The following is a 17,129-nucleotide window of genomic DNA, read 5'->3' as shown; positions in this document are numbered from 1 at the left end:
CCCCCCACATCCCTGTGCAAACCTGCCTGCCGGCTCGTCTCAACTTCAAGGCCAGGGCAGGCTGGGACCGTGGACAATGGCACGTGGCCACAACGGGGAAGCAGGCTGTGGTAGGTGTGGAAAGGGCAGGGCTGGGGGAGTGAGGGGGACCTTGCCTCGCCTCCCCAGGCCATGGGATCGCCCGCTGCCCAGGACTTCCGGGCTCCAAATCTCCAGGAAAGAGTGCCACGCTCTGTGCCGGGTTTCCAAAGGTTATCGTTTATTAAGCAGGATAGTCACATTGACAGTGGCTGGCTTAACAGCATCGGCCATCCCTGCTCCTGGCGCGCCTCGTGGCCTGTGTTTTATCCTCCCTCCCCAGCCTTCAGAGCAGCGTCACCCACATGCTGGCATGCAACACGAGCACGGAAGCTTTAGTTGGCACATCGATCAATAAAGCAAGGTGCCCTGCCCCCCGCCCCCTGGCTTAGCCGGTTACATGGGAAAGGAAGGTAGCTGTGTACGTAACCCACGCACCAACTGGGTGTGGGTCGCTAGCCCATGCAGCAGCACTGAGGCCACTTAGAGAGAGAATGGGTTTGCTCTACAGCCTTAGCTGAGCACCAGCTGGCTTTTAGCTCTACTGCAGAGGCTCATGCAGGCTCCAGGGGGTCCCAGGTTCGGTTCTGCTGTCGGCGTTACATATACACACATTTATGGGGCGCAGCAAAGCAAGAGAGGCTGGCAAGGTGGAGACGGACACCGGCCTATTTACGGTCGGTCTTTTCCCTGCCGCTGAGCGCTGGTCCGGTGGTGGCGACACAGAAGGGCTGCTAGATTTTGTCGCTGTGATCTCCAGAGACCCAGGCGGCCTTTTGGTAGCCCAGCCCTCTGCCACGAATTCCAGTTATGTTCTGCTTTCGCCAGCCACACCACACACGGTTAGTCTCGGTCGAAGTATCGGCCAGCCCGGAGGAGCCAGTTTTGCTGCTGGGGGAGGGGGAAATAAGCCAGTGCTGCGCTCATGAAGACGTGTTTGAACTAGGGATGTTAAATAGCGGTTAGTAAGCTAATGGGGTAGTCGATAACGGAGGTTCGCTGAGGCTCTGCTTTTTAAAAGTAGTCAGAGCCGCAGCAGTCTGGGACCGGGCGCGAGCTAGAACAGCTGAATCTCGGCTTGCACTGGATCCCAGACTCTGCAGCTCTGCTTTTTAAAAGTAGTCAGAACCGCAGCAGTCTGGGACCGGGCGCGAGCTAGAACAGCTGAGTCTCGGCTTGCACTGGATCCCAGACTCTGCAGCTCTGCTTTTTAAATGTAGTCAGAGCTGCCGGTGGCTCTTACTACATTTAAAAAGCAGAGCCGCCGCTTCTGGGAAGCAGCCCCAGCTCACACCAGGTCCCCCGCTGCGCCCCTGCCAGCCCTGGCCCCCTGCAGAGACGGTGCTGGGGAGAACTGGCTTTTAAGCATCTCCTGCCAGCACCAGTTCCTGCTCCTTCCCCCTTTGCTGCCTCTGATACAGAGGCAGCAAGGGGGTGGGGTGGCAACTAGTGACTCAACTAGTCCCTTGCATCCCTAGTCTGAACCACACCCAAAATCAAAGCACCAAATGGACGTCAGGGCTTGGCAGGGAACTGATGGTACATAGCCAAGGCGCAGCTGCTAAATCCCACAGGTTGAATGGGCCAGGAGTCAGGCTGCCCTGTCACGCAGGTGGTACCATTCCCAGGGGCACCAGGCACCTGGCAGTGCAGACGCAATACAGGCACAGCCCCTTGATCTGCTTCAGGGATATGAGAAAAGCAGGTGTCCGCTGCTCTCACAGTTTGAGTGGGTCCCAAATGCAGTCAGCACCTGCAGAGCTCTTTCGGCCTGAGACTCAGACAAACCTCCCAGGCCAAGCCTGATTCCGCACAGAAAGAGACGGGCCATCACCCGAGCTGAGAATCTGCCTGCTCCATTGATTTGATGTCCAGCCAGTGCGCACCGGGAGCAACGGTTGGGTTGGGCTGGGCTTGAAACAGACACAGAGACCTAATGATGAGGGGGCTGGAGCATATGACTTATGAGGAGAGGCTGAGGGACTTGGGTCTGTTTAGTCTGCAGAAGTGAAGAGTGAGGGGGGATTTGAGAGCAGCCTTCAACTTCCTGAAGGGAGGTTCCAAAGAGGATGGAGAGAGGCTGTTCTCAGTAGTGACAGATGCAGAACAAGGCGCAATGGGCTCAAGTTGTGGTGGGAGAGGTCCAGGTTGGATATTAGGAAAAATTATTTCCCTAGGCGGGTGGGGAAGCGCTGGGATGGGTTCCCTAGGGAAGTAGTGGAGTCTCCATCCCTAGAGGTGTTTAAGTCTCGGCTTGACAAAGCCCTGGCTGGGTTGATTGAGTTGGGATTGGTCCTGTCTTGGGCAGGGGGCTGGACTTGATGACCTTCTGAGGCCTCTTCCAGCTCTATGGTTCTATGATTCTATGACCTACCATGGGTACATGGTCTTGTGTCTCCTTTAAAACATCTCCCCCTTGGCTTCCTGGGTGATGGGTTGCTAGGTACCCATCTCTCCTGGTTCCCCCACCCCCCGGCTACGACTGGGGCAGGTCGGCATCTCAAGCTGGAACGGTGGGTTGTCGGTCCACCAATGCCCAGAACTGAGCGACGTTTGGAAACGTAAAAACTGGTTTCAAATGCAGTTCAAGTGCCCGTGTCCAAATGGTGCAAGGCAGCTCCTCAGGCGGCTTCCAATTTGAGTGGTTTTAAAGAAAAAAAGATGGAATCCCTTTGCTGCTTTCCGGCCCCCCAAAAACCCACCCCGGCTTGGGGAGAATGAGCTGGATCGTGGTGCTGGCTCACGCATCGTCTTTACACCTCGGTGCACCAGATGTAAACTGCACCAGCTCTGCCTGCAGTCCAGGGCTAAGCAGACAACGGGGGGTAGGGGAAACTGGACTTCCCTGGCTGAGGCCGAAGGCTGGACCGTTACAAATTGGACACACGCCGCGGGGAGGTTCGGTGCTGTGCCAAGAGGTGCTGCCTATATCCCACTGCCCGGAGGGGTGTTCTGGAGACTTTAAATCCAGTGTTGCACCCCCTGACCCTGGGCTGGTCTAGAGCCCCGGGAATAACTTGGGCAGTGCTGGGGGGGGGTGTTCTGTCTAAGTTACAACAGCCTCCCCAGCCTGCCCCATATTCTGCAGCACTGCCTAGAGCATACCCCCCAACTCCACCCCGAGTCCCGCTCCCAGCATGCCCCTGTGGCTGTTCTCCACTGTGCCTGCCCCAAATGCAACTGGGGCTTTTAGGGGACCACTAGGCCACCCCAGGCCTGTTACCTAGTTAAAGGGCGGGAGGGAGGGGGTGAGGACGGGAGCAGGGCGGGAGAGGAGGCAGGGCTAGGTAAGGAAAGCACAGTGGCTCCAGAAGCAACCTGGATGCATTGTTGAAACAAGGGGCTCTCCCTCCCCGCAGCCTCTCTGCTGTCCTGGCCCAATCTTCCCGTGAGGTCAAACCCAGCCTGATACACCCCAGGCCTGGCCGTGGCCAAGGATGCAACGCCCAAGGGCTCTGGGGCTCGGCTCTGCTGGACTGTACGCCCCCCAGCTCGGTTGTGGTCTGCCTCCTGTGCAGCACCGCTGGCCCTTCACTAAATAACCACTCCTGCAAGGCAGGCAGCCTGTTGGCCCATTTTGCAGAAGGATAAACTGAGGCCCAGCAAAGTTAAGGGGCTCATGTCCCAGTCCGAGGCAGAACCAGGAACAGACCCATGCTGTAACTACCTCCCGCCCCTCCTTAAACCCAGGGGGACGGCTGGGCTGCGGGATCAAGCCAAGGAGGGAAAGTGCTCTCTTTCTAGTGCTGGCGTCTGCACTAATCAAAGGGGGCTGAGAACAAGGTGGCTTTGTCGGAGGGCAGCCTGGCTCCTCCCTGTGATCCCCCCTCTTCGAGATCACGCTATTCAGGTAAATCCAACAGCACCTTCCGGCTACTGTCTGGCAGAGCGAGGTCCCATGTAGACCCCCGGGGAAAGAGGATGGTGTGGAGTGTTCCGCCAGCTGTTCCTGCCGAGGCTCATGGGTAATTTTCAATGCCGCCAATCTGGCCTCCCCCCACATCCGGGCGAGGATCGGCAGGACACGGCGCCGGCAGGCCGGGCTCCGGGCGCTACAAGAACGTCACGTCGTCCTGCGACTGCACCCAGCGCCAGTGGGCGTCGTACTCCCGGTGGAGTTTGCTGTTGAGCTTGCAGGGCTCCAAGTCGACGGGGCCGTTCCTCCAGGCCTTCAGGCCCGCGCTGCCCCGGCTCGGCTCCCCCGCCGTAGGCGGCGATCTGGCCTCCCTACTGGGTCCCGAGGCAGACATCTGCCTGCCCAAGAAGCCGTTAGGCGCGGTGGGGGGCGGAGGGCCGGCGAGCTGCTCGGCTGGATCCCCGGTGCTGTGCTCCAGGGCATGCCGGGCCGAGGAACGGTCCGACCGGAGCCACGCCGGGTCCACTTTGCATCTGTCCTGCTCTGCCTTGCTGGGCGGGCCCCAATCCGGGTCGCTCCTGGCCCAGTCCTGCGGGAGGCCCGGCCGGCCCGGCGTGGAGCACAGGCCAGGCTCCGCGGCGCCCGGGCAGTACACGTCCGTCTCGTCGGCCAGCGTGTCCAGGTAGCTGCCGACCGAGATGCTGTCCAGCTTCTCGCTGGGGTCCTGCAGGCTGGTCCAGCTGCCCCGGCGCGAGGTCTCCTGGCTCTCCGCCAAGCTGTACTGGCTGCTGGCCAAGCTGCTGCAATGGCTGGTCAGGGTCCCCTTCTCCTCCAGGAGCCACTTGACGGCCTCGATGCCCTCGTTCACCACCAGCAGCTGCTGCAGGATCTTGACGTCGATGGCTCGCAGGTAGGCCTGGGCGGGGAGACAAAGGGCACCCGGGTCAGCCTGTGCCCTGGCTGCTCCCCCCGGGCAAGCCTGTGGTGGGGGGGCGCACACGGGAGGCCTAGGGCTGCCGCAGGGGGCTCAGGGAGCGTCCCCAACAGAGTCAAAGACCAGAAGGGCCGGCCAGACCGTCCAGCGTCTGGGGGGGAGGGGACAGTTGCCCAGGAGCCTGGCAATTCAAAGGATCTGGGGTTCCCAGCTGCTACCGTGGCAGCAGTGGTGGCTGGAGCTCTGGGCCCTTTAAATCACCGCTGGAGCACTGCTCCACACAGCTCTGAGGGCGGGGGGGGGGGAAACAGCACTGCACTGCCAGGATTGGCTGTCCCTGGCTCCGCCCCTTCCCCCTCAGCCCCGCCCCCTTCTGACAACTCCACTGTCCCCTGCATATCACAGGCTCCACCCTCCCACCCCCCCCCACACACACCCATGGCCAGTGGCCGAATTAAAGCAAAGCTCCCACCCCCTTCCCCCCCACCCGTGAGGCTGCCTTGTGCCCCAGGCAGAGAACAGAAGAGATGCAAGTGCCAGCAAAGCCCAAGGCCCCTGCAATGGATTGATAATGAGCCAGCCTCATGGGTGGGGGGGGGGGAAGGGGGAGATACAGACACCCCCCCCGGCCTTGTCTGCTACTGCCGGCCCCTGCAATGGATTGATAATGAGCCAGCCTCACAGGTGGGGGGGGAAGGGGGAGATACAGACCCCCCCCCCGGCCTTGTCTGCTACTGCCAGCCCCTGCAATGGATTGATAATGAGCCAGCCTCACGGGTGGGTGAGCACGAGGAGGGGCGGGCCTCCCGTCGATCCCGTGTGGAGAGTAGCCTCCATGCCATGCAAGGCACAAGGAAAGAGAGCCCCTGCTACCTTCACCTCAGAGACGGCCCACCTCTGAGTCGCGCTGTGCCTCAGTTTCCCATCTCGACAAAGGGGATCACAGCAGGGCCCTGCCTCACAGGGCTGTTGGGAGGGACAAATAAATCACAGACGGGGAGGCACCGAGACACTGGGCATCTACCTGTCCCCCCACCACCTCCTCTCAGCTCCACGAGCCATTCTGCTGCGCCAGCCCCCAGCAGAGCTGGCAGGACAGGAACTGGCTCTGCAAACATGTCAGCGACTCCCCCAGGAGCCTGGCCAAACATCCCCCGCCCCACAGGCTGCTCTGAAGGCATGGGATTTCCAGTGATATCCATGCCTAGGGAAAGACTAAACCTTGGCACAAGAGAGATGTAAGCAGAACAGGGAATGTCTAGTTAGACGCAAGCGGGTTGTTTTAGTGATTTGTTGGGTGTTTAACTCCTCTGTGCGGAACCCGCGGACCCCCTGGCACCCTGTAACTTGGGTGTTTTAAAGTCTCTTGCAGGTCCTGCACTTGAACAAGGGGGAACAGCCTTGACACGAGGGAAGGCAGCCGAAGCACAGAGTGAGACCAGTTCAAGACACACCTAGGCCCTGCGTGTCTCTTGCAACTCACCCCCAGGTCCCGCAGCAGTGACATATATGGGACAAGGTATGTGTGCCAATACTCCCTCCACCCAGCATACGCCCACTGGAGGGGTCTGCTGAAAGAGGGGGATGGGAGGGACAGGGCTGTGGTGGATCTTCTCACACCCCAGAGCAGAAGTTATCTGAGTGTTCACCCCCAGGGGCTGAGGCCTATTTGGCCCTAGCCCCCGCCCCCAGCTTGTTAGCCTCTTTAGCACCAGCCCCCACCCTTCACAGGGGGCACCACACTTTGGTCACTGCTGGGCCTTGGCTGGTGAGACTAGACTGCAGTGTAACACCAGGAGTAACCCCCCCACACACACATGGGGGGGCGCATGCACATAAGCAACATGTGTCAGCCCCTACCACCCCCACTGGAGGGGCCAATCCTGCTGTGTGTGTGTGGGGGGGGAGGGGGGGTGTCCATCTCTCCCTACTGCCCCCTGTTGGAGGGTGGGTGTGTCTGTCTATCCATCCCTAACCTTAACACACACCACTTGCGGGAGGGGCCAGCCCTGCTCCTGGGGCATGTGTGTATGTGGGGAGAGGTGTCCATCTGTCCCCACTTCTCATCCCCTGCTGGAGGAACCAGTCCTGCTCTCTGGGGGAGGGGGTGTGTGGAAACGACATGTCCATCTGTCCATCCCTGCCCCCCCTTGCTGGAGGAAACAGCCCTGCTCGGGAAGAGGGGGTACAAAAGGATATTTTAATTTGTTCCCTGACCTGCCAACCACACAGGAGAGGGAACCGTGGGGGCACGCCCACACCCCTAAAACCGCCAGGCAGCAGCTGCCCCAGAAGACACGATACAGGCGCAGCGGCGTCCCGGCAGAGCACGCCCTGCTCTCTGCGACGGCGTTCCTCGAATCGCCGAGTCGCGCCGGTGGAGGGCCGGAGCCAGGCCTGCTGCAGCATCAACCGTTGCTATAAACATCTGGTTCGTTCACAGAAAGCCCGGCCTGCCAACACATTCCTGTCCCTACGCGCCACTCCCTGCCACAAGCCGCTGTGTTGCTTCCAGAGCCGGCTGGAAACCCCAGCCAAGCCGGGAAGGCCGGGGCAGGGGAGTGGGGCTGACGCAAAGCTGGAAGAGGAGTGGGGCAGGGGAGGGGGGTTTAGGGGCCTGGCCCTACCGTGGGACGTGTCTGAGGGGGACACATGTTAGGAAAGGGGAGGGGTGGCGGCTAAGGATGAAGTCAGGCAAGGCTAAATATCTCTGTGACCCCTCAGGGGATGCCCTCATCCGCTCCAGGGCCGGGTGGAAACCTCAGCCCTCAGACCACAACGCTCCTCCCCCCGCTGCCAGCTACATGAGGCAACAGGCGGGCTGGGAGTGCTGCTGGCCACCTGGCCTGCCTCATCCTCCCTCCCCTGCTCGTGTCGCCGCGGGGCAGGGACCGGTTCTTCGGCCCTGTGCTCGCACCCAGCATGGGCCGATCACAGTGAACGGCGTATTTGGAACTAGGCCGCACAGATATTTGCTGAACAGCCGGGACGGGACGAGCTAATGCAGACGCCACACTGCACGGCCCGGGGATATTCTGCCCCCTTTCAAGGGGAGGAAGGCCTGGGGCCCCAAGACAGCCCCTCTATGGCCATAGGTGCTCAAGGGAGCAGCCAGCTAGCTGGGGAATTGAGGCAGGTGTTAATCTGGGAGGTAGCTCCGGATCGGGATAAACCCCCGGGCTGTGACTACACCGGCATGATTTTGCGCAAATGCTTTTAACGGAAAAGTTTTTCTGTTAAAAGTATTTGTGCAAGAGACTGTCTACACTGGCATGTGCCTTTGCGCAAACCATGTGCTTTTGCACAAAAGCATCCGTGCCAGTGCAGACGCTCTCTTGCGCAAGAAAGCGCCGATGGGCATTTTAACCATTGGGCTTTCTTGCCCAAGAAATTGATGTTACCGGTCTACACTGGCCACTTGCGCAAGAGGGCTTATCCCTGAGCGGGGGCGTCAGAGTATTTGCGCGAGAAGCCCTGATTTCATACAGTAGAACGTCAGTGTTCTTGTGCAAATACTCGCGGCCAGTGTAGACAGGCGGCAAGATCTTGCTAGCGTAGACAGCCCCAGGGGTTAGGGGAGAAAACAGACAGCCTGTGGCAGAGGGCGAGTTAGGAGCACAGGGGCCTGCCTGAATTGTGGCACGGGACTGGGGAAGCCCTTTGCCAAGAGGGAGGAGTGAGCCTGGAGCAGGAGACCTGGGGGAAAGTTGCAGCTGAGAGGCCGGGGCTGCAGCAGACAGCTGGGACTCCCTGGCTCGGGTGGGAAACTGGGAACGTGCATCCCTGGAATGAGGGGGAACTGGAACTGCCTGGGGAGCAGCAAAAACTCCCCTCTGCCAGCCTGAAACCCCCACCTCTCAACCGCTCCAGTGAGCCCTTCCCCAGAGCCAGCCGCACTCCCGCCAGACCCAGCCCACAACGGAGAGGGGAAAACCACCCTCTTCCCCAACCGCGACACTTTGGGGACTTCAGAAACTCTCCTGTCTGCTATCAGGACAACCCAGAACCCTCGCAAAGCTTCTCTTGAAAACCCAGAGAGATCGTCCCCCATCCCCCCCACAGGACAGCCAGTCGACGGGGCGAGCGCTGGATTGAGCTATTGCTGATTCTGGCTAGGGATGTAAGCGACTAGTCCACCAGCTGATGAGCAAATGCTTATCGGATAGCCAAGCAGCGACTGGACCAGTCACTTCACGTACACACCTCCCCGCCCACTGCCGCCATCAGAGAGAGGCCAGGGGCAGGGGGGTGGGAACAGGAGCCGGTGCTGGGGGGAGACTGGCTTAAAGCTGGTCCCCCCCCCCCAGCACCGTGTCCGCAGGGGGCAGGGAAGGCAGAGGCCCAGTGGGGAACTGGCAAAAGCAGGAACTGCGTCGGTCTCCACTGGCGCCGGTTCCCACTGCGGGCCGTCTGCTCTTGCGCATTTCAAAAGCAGAAGTGCCACCAAACAGCCCCCGTTTGCAGCAGCCAGGGCTGGCCTCAGGCCGCAACCCCTGTCCATGACCAGCCCTGGATGCTGCCAACAGAGACTGCTCCGGCACAGCCCCTGTGGCTGCTGAACTGAGCGCGAGCCAGGACGAAGCAATCCCAGCTCACGCCGATCGCTGCGCCTCTGCGGTTTAAACACAAGAGCCCCGCAGCTCTTCCTACACTTAAAATACAGGCCAGCAGAGCGGGTGGCTCCAGAGCCCTGGCTCTACCCCCACTGTGGTTCTGCAGCGCGGCGCGTGTCGACTCATCGGATAGCCGAGACCAATTGTGTCGGCTCCACGGTTAGCGGGATCATGGCATGTTCGCATCCTTAATTCCGGCAAGGGGGTGGGGGAGGGGCTGTCTCCATCTCTCCGGTCACAGCTGTTCTCCTCGAGACGTACACATAGGCATGGGGCGGGGACGAGAACCTGGCTCGCCCCCATCCCAGCCGACAGCATGGGGCTGTGGGTCTCTCCGGGCTGGCCAGTAACGCCAGCCTGGCCCGGAGGGATCTCTCCAGATGAGAAGTGGAGCAAGAGCGGCACATTCCTGCAAAAAAAGTTTCGGTTTCACAAATCAGCATCTCCTGATGGCCAAAAAAAATGTGGGATAAAAAAATCCCAACTAAGCCTCGCGTCCTCACCCCTCCCCAGCCGGCCTCTCATTCCCCCCTCTCCCCCGGGTGGGTCTCTCTCCACCACCCAAATTCAAAACATACTGGCCTAGGGGGGTGGCAGAGACCCGGAGATGCCTACAGCACCTGGAAAGAAACTGGAATAAGAGCTGCTCGAAGGTCGACAGGCGAGCGTCTCCTTCTGGTACCTGAGGGTGGCACGACTCTACACCTGGGAACTGCTGCCTTAATGCATCTTTCCCCTCCCTGGGCACAGCCACCCTGCGAGGGAAACTCCCAGCCCCGAGTCTGCACCTGGACTAACTGACTCGAACGAGAGGAGAAAACCCAGCGGCGTAGCCATCCCAGATCCTCCCCCTGCGCCAGACCCCAGGCTCCAACCAGAACGTCCGCACTCATTTCCAGCTTGGAAGTAGGGTTGCCAGATGGTTTAACAAAAGATACTGAACACACGCGCGCACACACACACGGAAAAAATTCTGTTGAGAAAAAAAGGAGGAGACCCAAAGTTGTTGGGCAAAACGAAAAAAAAAAGAAGGCACTGTGCCTTTAAATGGCCCCTCCCCACTCACTCCCCCACCCCCGCCAGATGCAGCAGGGGAAAATTGTCCCCAGCTGGCTTGTTCCAAGGGAAACAGGAAATACCGGACATTTCACATGTCCAGTATTTTCTGGTTTTTTTTACCAGATGGGGGACCGGAATAATGGACAGTCCAGGCAAAAACTGGACACCTGGCAACCCTACTTGGAAGTTCGGGCGCTGTAGCGGCTGTTCCAAGCAGCACAGATGCTCCCGCCAAGGCCATGTCTAGGGTCCCCTCTTCTCTCCTTCCTCCCAGACGCCCCTCCAAAAGGGGCCCGAGAGAAACGCCCTCCCGTCCAAGCCTGGGGTCACCGCCCTACCCGCAAGCTAGCTGTGGTCACGCCCTGGCAATGGAGCAGCACAAACACCCTCCCACTCACGTCTCCAGCTTCTCCTTCCCTCGGTCAACCCCAGCTCCGGTAGGAGGAGGATGGCGGGTGAGGAGAAACCGGGAGGAAACATCCCGCTCGAGTTTCCTTTGAGCGTTCAGCACGACTGGCCCGGCTTGCACATCCCACGCTGCGAGAGAGGAGGGGCCGGAGGACTTGTCGGTGAGCCTGTGCTTGACCCCAAGGGCACATCGGGGCAGATCTCAGCAAGGGGAAGGAACAGATGGAATCCAGGCCCGGGGAAGGACGCGCTGTGCAGGAAGTGGTCACGGGCCTCAGGAAAGCACAGAACAAACGGGAAACGCAACAGCAGGTGTTCTTCTGGGAGCAGCTGCTGTGTTTCCAAACCAGGGTGTGCAGAGGGCTCGCGGGGGATACAGCCGGGCCTCCCGACTGTTCCCCCGAGTCTCTGCCGGTCCTTAAAACACAGAGCCAGGCTCCAGCAGCGAGGACCGTAAAGCACCCTCTTGCAATGCAAGCCAAGCCTAACCCATGCCATGATGGTGACTGGTAGCCCTCACTCCAGCACCCAGAGGTGCAAACCGCGCCCCGGGGATGGTCACTTACAGGTCGCCAACTATGTCACTGCTCGGCATAACCCAGAAGCACGGAGAAAGAAAGCGGAGCAGGGAACAGGTAGGCCACACGCAGAGGGCAGAGCGTGGCAGGAACCAGGAAATTTTCCCTACGTGCCACAGTTTGTAGACCACAACTTGGCCTTCCCAGGAATGCTGCCGCACCCGGAGGGTCAGATACAGAAGATCGACTCCCAATCTTTCCCGAAGTGGCGAAGTAGGGCAGCAGGGTTGGGAACTAAACGAAAATCTCCCTTAGAACCTGCTTCTCCAGTCTTGGCTCCCCGGACCCAGAACCAGAGGAGATACAAGGTGGATTAACCGACTGGGGGGGGGGGGGTTTAGCTTGAACGTGCCGGACGAGGGTTGCTCTCCAATGCGGACCAGCATTCAGCCCTTCTAAGCGCAACCCATTTGCCATAGGATCCAGAGACTTCGACCTGGCCTCTGAATCCTCACCCAAACCCAGCTCCCTCCTCAGTTCAGCTTTTGGCCCTGCCAGGAGGGCAGAAGACTGGATTTAATGACCTCTCGAGGTCCCTTCCAGTTCTAGTGTGCTATGGTTCTTTGGAACCAGCGAAGCAAACAACTCCCCCCTGGAATTATTCTGAAGGTTGGGAAAATGCTCTTGAATACCAGCTGCCGGTAGCTCCTTTAATCCCCCTCTCCTCGGAGAATTCGTCAACCTGTCAATGTTTTCCTCCACGAGTCTGCTGCAGCATGAGCCATGCGGAGGAGAAATGAAACTGACCTTTGAACTTGGGAAGGCCGAGTAAGCCCAGAGCCGATGTCCACAGTAGAGGTCAGCAGATCCCAAAGAAGGGAGTTGACCCTTGTATGGACAACGGCCAGTTATGTCAAGCAGGGTAAAAAAATGACAAGGCAGAACTATACGCCAATCCCCTGCTCTAGGGGACAATTTATGTAATAGAATCAGAGACTCCTGGAGTTGGAAGAGCCCTCAGGAGTCATCAAGTCCAGCCCCCCACCCAAAGCAGGACCAACCCCAACTCAATCATCTCAGCCAGGACTTTGCCAAGCCAGGACTTAAAAACCTCTAAGGATGGAGATTCCACCCCGTCCCTAGGGAACCCATCCCAGTGCTTCCCCACCCGCCTAGGAAAAAAGTTTTTCCTAAGATCCAACCTAGGATAACCTCTCCCTATCTCTCAGTACCCTGCCTCACACAGGGACTGAGAAGCTAAGTAAATTACAGATTGCAAGGCATCTGGATCCTACAGTAACGGGGAGGTAAGTACCAAAGATAGCCAGCACGCCACTGGATGCATGCATTAAAAACAGGACGTGAAACTACCTGGAAACATGAAACTGACCAGTTGGTAAAGAGCCGCAAGAGTGAATAAGAGGTTTTCAATTGCGCTCCATTTTCATGGAGCCCAGGCACCATGAGCAACACAGCTGGGACAATTAGCCTGCCAAGACAGCAGGGCTTTTCTGGAGGGTGTCTCTAAGAGGAACCGGCAGCTTGAAGCCATGGCAGGTACTTTGTCCCTATTGCCGGCCATCCCCTCTCAGCCAGCGGCAGGGAAAGGAGGCTCAGCAGGCATCGGTTTTGAGCAGAGGGATCAACGCCGCTTGTGACAGAGGCAAAGCAGCCAGGACCTGAATCCAGTCAAATATAACAAAGGTTTTGACACTGTTGTGGGGCACTACTGTGCAGCCCCTAGGCTGTGGAGTGGATCAGCCTCATAGAGCATCTTCAGCGCTTGGGGTCTCTACCTGCACGGATGGCTCAGATGCACCTAGATCACCTGGGCTGTGGAATGCATCAGCCTCCACGGAGCATCTTCAGTGCTTGGGGTCTCTACCTGCACGGATGGCTCAGATGCACCTAGATCACCTGGGCTGTGGAATGCATCAGCCTCCACGGAGCATCTTCAGCGCTTGGGGTCTCTACCTGCACGGATGGCTCAGATGCACCTAGATCACCTGGGCTGTGGAATGCATCAGCCTCCACAGAGCATCTTCAGCGCTTGGGGTCTCTACCTGCACGGATGGCTCAGATGATGCTGTCATTTCCCATCCACTCAGCCTCCCCGCCCCCTTACAAAGTCCCCGCTTTGGCTTGCGACTGTAACACGCAGCGAGTTTAGCGTCTGTGAACCTGGGTGGCTGATTCTTCCCAGCATGAAGGCCTGGGAAGATTGACGGTCTCCCAGTCTCTGCTCTCTTTAAAGCAACAGCATCCCATCTCTCCCACCCAACCAGAGCACGTGAAAGAGACTCCGCCGAGGAACAACAGGCCATAAGCCTCCCTTGCTCCAGCAGGGACGAATTTGTCCTGCTACATAAAAATCCGCCCACGTTGCTAATTATACCTGAGATATTTAAAGCTAAGGGGATAGAGTCAGTGGCTCCCCCTAGGGGTTTCTTCTCAGTTCTCATATGCTAGCACAGAGGCGAGGGAGGCCGTCTGGGGGAATTTTTTAAATACTGATCATTTGTGCTTAGACCACATTTTGGATGCAAATCCTGGTTCCCCAGAGATCAATGAAAGGGAGAAGCTTTGAATTCAGGCTTCCAAGCCCAAGCTCCCATCTGCTAATATACTGAGCACACACAGCTGTTTGCATCACGATGCACTTCAAAAGCTTTGGGCCGTAAGACGCCACTTCCGTGCAGCTGCTTCTGGGGTGGAGCGTAGCAGCCCGATGGTTTACAACAGGAGCATTTCTCCCAGGCAGAGCGAGTGCTCTAGAAGAGAGACTTCTCTGGATGCTGCAAGAAGCGGTAGTGGCTGTTTTCCCTTCCGTTTCAGGGCTGAGACAATGCCCTCGCACAGTGGTGGGGGAAATCAGTGTGTTGCTGGATGTAGTGTGTCTTTCCAGTGAGCTATAAATCTAAGGTCCCTTGTAATCATTAAACTAGAGTAAGGGGGTTGGAAATTGGCTGGTTCACTGCCCCTACAGCAGATCACTCCCCCCTCCTCCTCGCTAACCTCCGGCCTGCCGGGTCGCCTGACGACAATAACTGCTCTCCGACTCCCAAGTCACCCCGTCGCGATGCCGTGAGTCACTCGCCAGCTGCTTGCTTCCTGCCGTTGGCAGCGTTAGGATTCCGTGTTCAGAACACAGCTGACATTGCAGGAGGCCAGCTCCCTCTTCCTGGCGGTGAACGGGGGGGGGGGGGGGGGGCGGAGGTAGGAAGCAGCCACAGACGGCGAAAAGAGGCGACTTGAGACAGCAGCTGACACATGGAAGGGGGAAGAGGGCTAGAATTCCCTGCCTATAACACTTAAAAGATGATCCCTGCTCTTTTGGGGAGAAAAACCTGCCTACCCAGTTTTTGGCTAGATCATATTTTGCCCTTCTATGCCCGCTACCCTTCAAGGATCTCAAAGCGCTTGACATTCAATGAGCCAAAAGTCGCCCTGCCCAAGCCACTAGGAGATATGGTAATGTGCCCACCGGCCTCATTATAGCAGGGGAAACTGAGTCATGGACAAGGGGAGAGACTAGTGCATGCGCACAACTGCCAGCAAAAATCGAGCCACTAGAGGGAGGAGTTTCAGGTGGGGAAACTGAGGCATGGGACGAGCGTAAGGAACTTGTCCAAGACACTCAGTGGAAGAGCCCCAGGTCTCTTGGACTCCAGCCGTGTGGTTTATCCACCAGACTTTCCTCCTTTCCCTGACAATAAGCTTTTAAACAGCCATGGTTAGACAGGCCGGGAGCACAGTGGCCCCCTTTCCAGTGTTTTCCTTTGGAGGCTGCTCTCCCCGGCCTAGCCAACACCCAGGGGGACATCAGGGGACAGTCCCGACCCCACACTGCCTCCTCCTGCCCGCCCCCACCCCCCCCGGGCCGGCAGCTCGACTGCCAGAGGAGCTGGGAACTCCAGCCGGGTCGGGCATCTCAACCCTGGGGCCACGTCCCCACGTTCAGAGCGTAAACCCCGGGGCTCTCCCACCACAACGAACCCCTCCCCCCACCCACCGAGCCAGGCTTGGCTCTAGAGAGGAGGGGCCAGATGCCCCAGCGATGGGCAGAGCAGAATATCGGTGACCCCACGGAGCAGGCAGCGAGAGGACGGTCCCCGCCCTCCCACGGGGCAGGGAAGCAGAGAGCAGTGCTGCCCTGAGCCCCCCATGGGGCAGAGAGGGAGAGGAGGTGGGGGGTGACTCCATGGGGCAGGAGGGCAGTGTTGGCCCTAGCGCAGAGAGGGGAAGAACTGTCCCAACCCTCGCCCCCGGGAGATCAAGGGGGAGGTGTGGCCCCAGTGGAGAAGGGAGGATGTGATGGGAGGCTGCAGGCCCGAGGGGCAGACAGGGTGAGGGGCAGATGGGGAGGGGGGCTGTAGCCCAAAGGGGCAGGCAAGGGGGAAAGCAGGACTGCCAGAAGCCACAGGGAGCAGGTGGGAGTGGCATGGGGGGTAGAGAGATTGGGGCCCCAGGGGTGATGGGAAGGGACAGGGGCAAGTATGGGGAGAAGGAGTATAGCCCCAGGGACTGGCAAAGGGGGGGATGGAGAAGAGGCTGTGGCTCCAGGGAGGGAGACCAGGCAGCAGGGAGTGAGGGGGAGGGGGGAGATGAGAAGGGGCAGGCGGGGGGGGGGGGGGGAGATGAGAGGAGGAGGCTGTGGTGCTGGGGAGAGAGCCCAGGCAGAGGGGGAGAAGATGGGGGCAGGGGGAGATGGGGAGGGAGCTGGGGGGTCAGGCGGGGGAGGAAAGTGGGGGGGCGGGCTCGGGGGGGGGGGCAGACCAGGCAGTGGGGGAGAAGATGGGGGGCAAGGAGAGCTGGGGGGTCAGGCGGGGAGGAAAGCAGGGGGCGGGCTCGCGGGGGGGGGGGGGGGGCAGACCAGGCAGTGGGGAGGGGGGAGATGGGGAGGGAGAAGGTGAGGAGGAGGCTGTGAAGCCGGGGAGGGAGCCCAGGCAGCGGGGGAGAAGATGGGGGGCAGGGGGAGCTGGGGAGGGAGCTGGGGGGTCAGGCGGGGGGCGGGCTGGGGGGGGCAGACCAGGCAGTGGGCGGGGGTCTCCCACTCACCAGTTCCAGCTTCAGCGCCTTGATCTTGCCGGCCAGCCCCCGGCGCTGCCCCCGGGCCGGGCTCTCCCCGAGCAGCGCCGCGGCCGGGTCCTCCCGCAGCCACCGCAGCAGCCCGTCGGGGGGCCGCCGCCCCACCTTGCCCTCCAGCTCCTTCAGGTCGGGGGGCAGCGGCTCGCAGCCCGGCCCCTCCATCCCCGCTCCTGCCCGACGGGCCGCCTAGCGCAGCCTCTGCCCCGCGCGGGGCCCTGCAGCCCGGCCCCCCGACAGCCCCGGCCCCGCCGCCTCCACCTGCCCGGCTGCAGGCAGCCCGGCCGCTGCCCGCGGGCCGATACACCCCGCGGCCGTAAGGCTCCGTGTGTAGGCGCAGCGCAGCTGCCTTATTTCCCCGAGTGGAGCGCACGCGCAAAAGTGTGTGTGTGTGGGGGGGGGGGAGCGCCTGGCGGTGTGGACCAATCCTGCTTGGCGCAGCAGGCAAGGGAAGTAAGTGGAGGGGAGGGGAGGGGAGGGGGTAGGGAAGTATGTGTAGGCAAGGGAAGTAAGTGTGTGTGTGTGTGTGTGTGTGTGTAGGCAAGGGAAGTAAGTGTGTGTGTGTGTGTGTGTGCGCC

The 17,129-nt window shown here is 59.8% G+C and overlaps 1 protein-coding gene across 2 annotated transcripts; it reads right to left on the bottom strand.

Moving 5' to 3' along the window:
• Positions 1–2,867: 2,867 nt before the first annotated feature.
• LURAP1 (leucine rich adaptor protein 1) lies at positions 2,868–16,899 on the bottom strand. 2 transcript variants are annotated; one of them, XM_075935905.2, is made up of 3 exons: positions 16,525–16,664; positions 7,086–9,890; positions 2,868–4,850 (listed from the first exon to the last, which is right to left on the bottom strand). In XM_075935905.2, exons 2-3 carry the CDS (start codon positions 7,275–7,277, stop codon positions 4,131–4,133), a joined length of 912 nt encoding a protein of 303 aa, XP_075792020.2. In that variant the 5' UTR covers positions 7,278–9,890; positions 16,525–16,664; the 3' UTR covers positions 2,868–4,130. The 2 variants fall into 2 exon arrangements, with proteins under 2 accessions (XP_075792020.2, XP_075792019.1); XM_075935904.2 differs by lacking the exon at positions 7,086–9,890 and having other exon boundaries at positions 16,525–16,899.
• Positions 16,900–17,129: the final 230 nt, after the last annotated feature.

Source organism: Pelodiscus sinensis, chromosome 9 (genome assembly GCF_052426305.1).
Source record: "Pelodiscus sinensis isolate ZL-2025 chromosome 9, ASM5242630v1, whole genome shotgun sequence".
Classification (NCBI taxonomy): Eukaryota; Metazoa; Chordata; order Testudines; family Trionychidae; genus Pelodiscus; species Pelodiscus sinensis.
The sequence above is the reverse complement of the archived record's forward strand: the minus strand, read 5'-3'. Positions and strand labels throughout refer to the sequence as shown.

Excerpts from the sequence above, each read along its gene's own strand:
- LURAP1 (XM_075935904.2), bottom strand. The coding sequence starts at position 16,716 with ATGGAGGGGCCGGGCTGCGAGCCGCTGCCCCCCGACCTGAAGGAGCTG. Across the intron at positions 4,851-16,524 it reads AGGCGCTGAAGCTGGAACTG|GCCTACCTGCGAGCCATCGA; the intron begins GTGAGTGGGAGA and ends CTCCCCGCCCAG.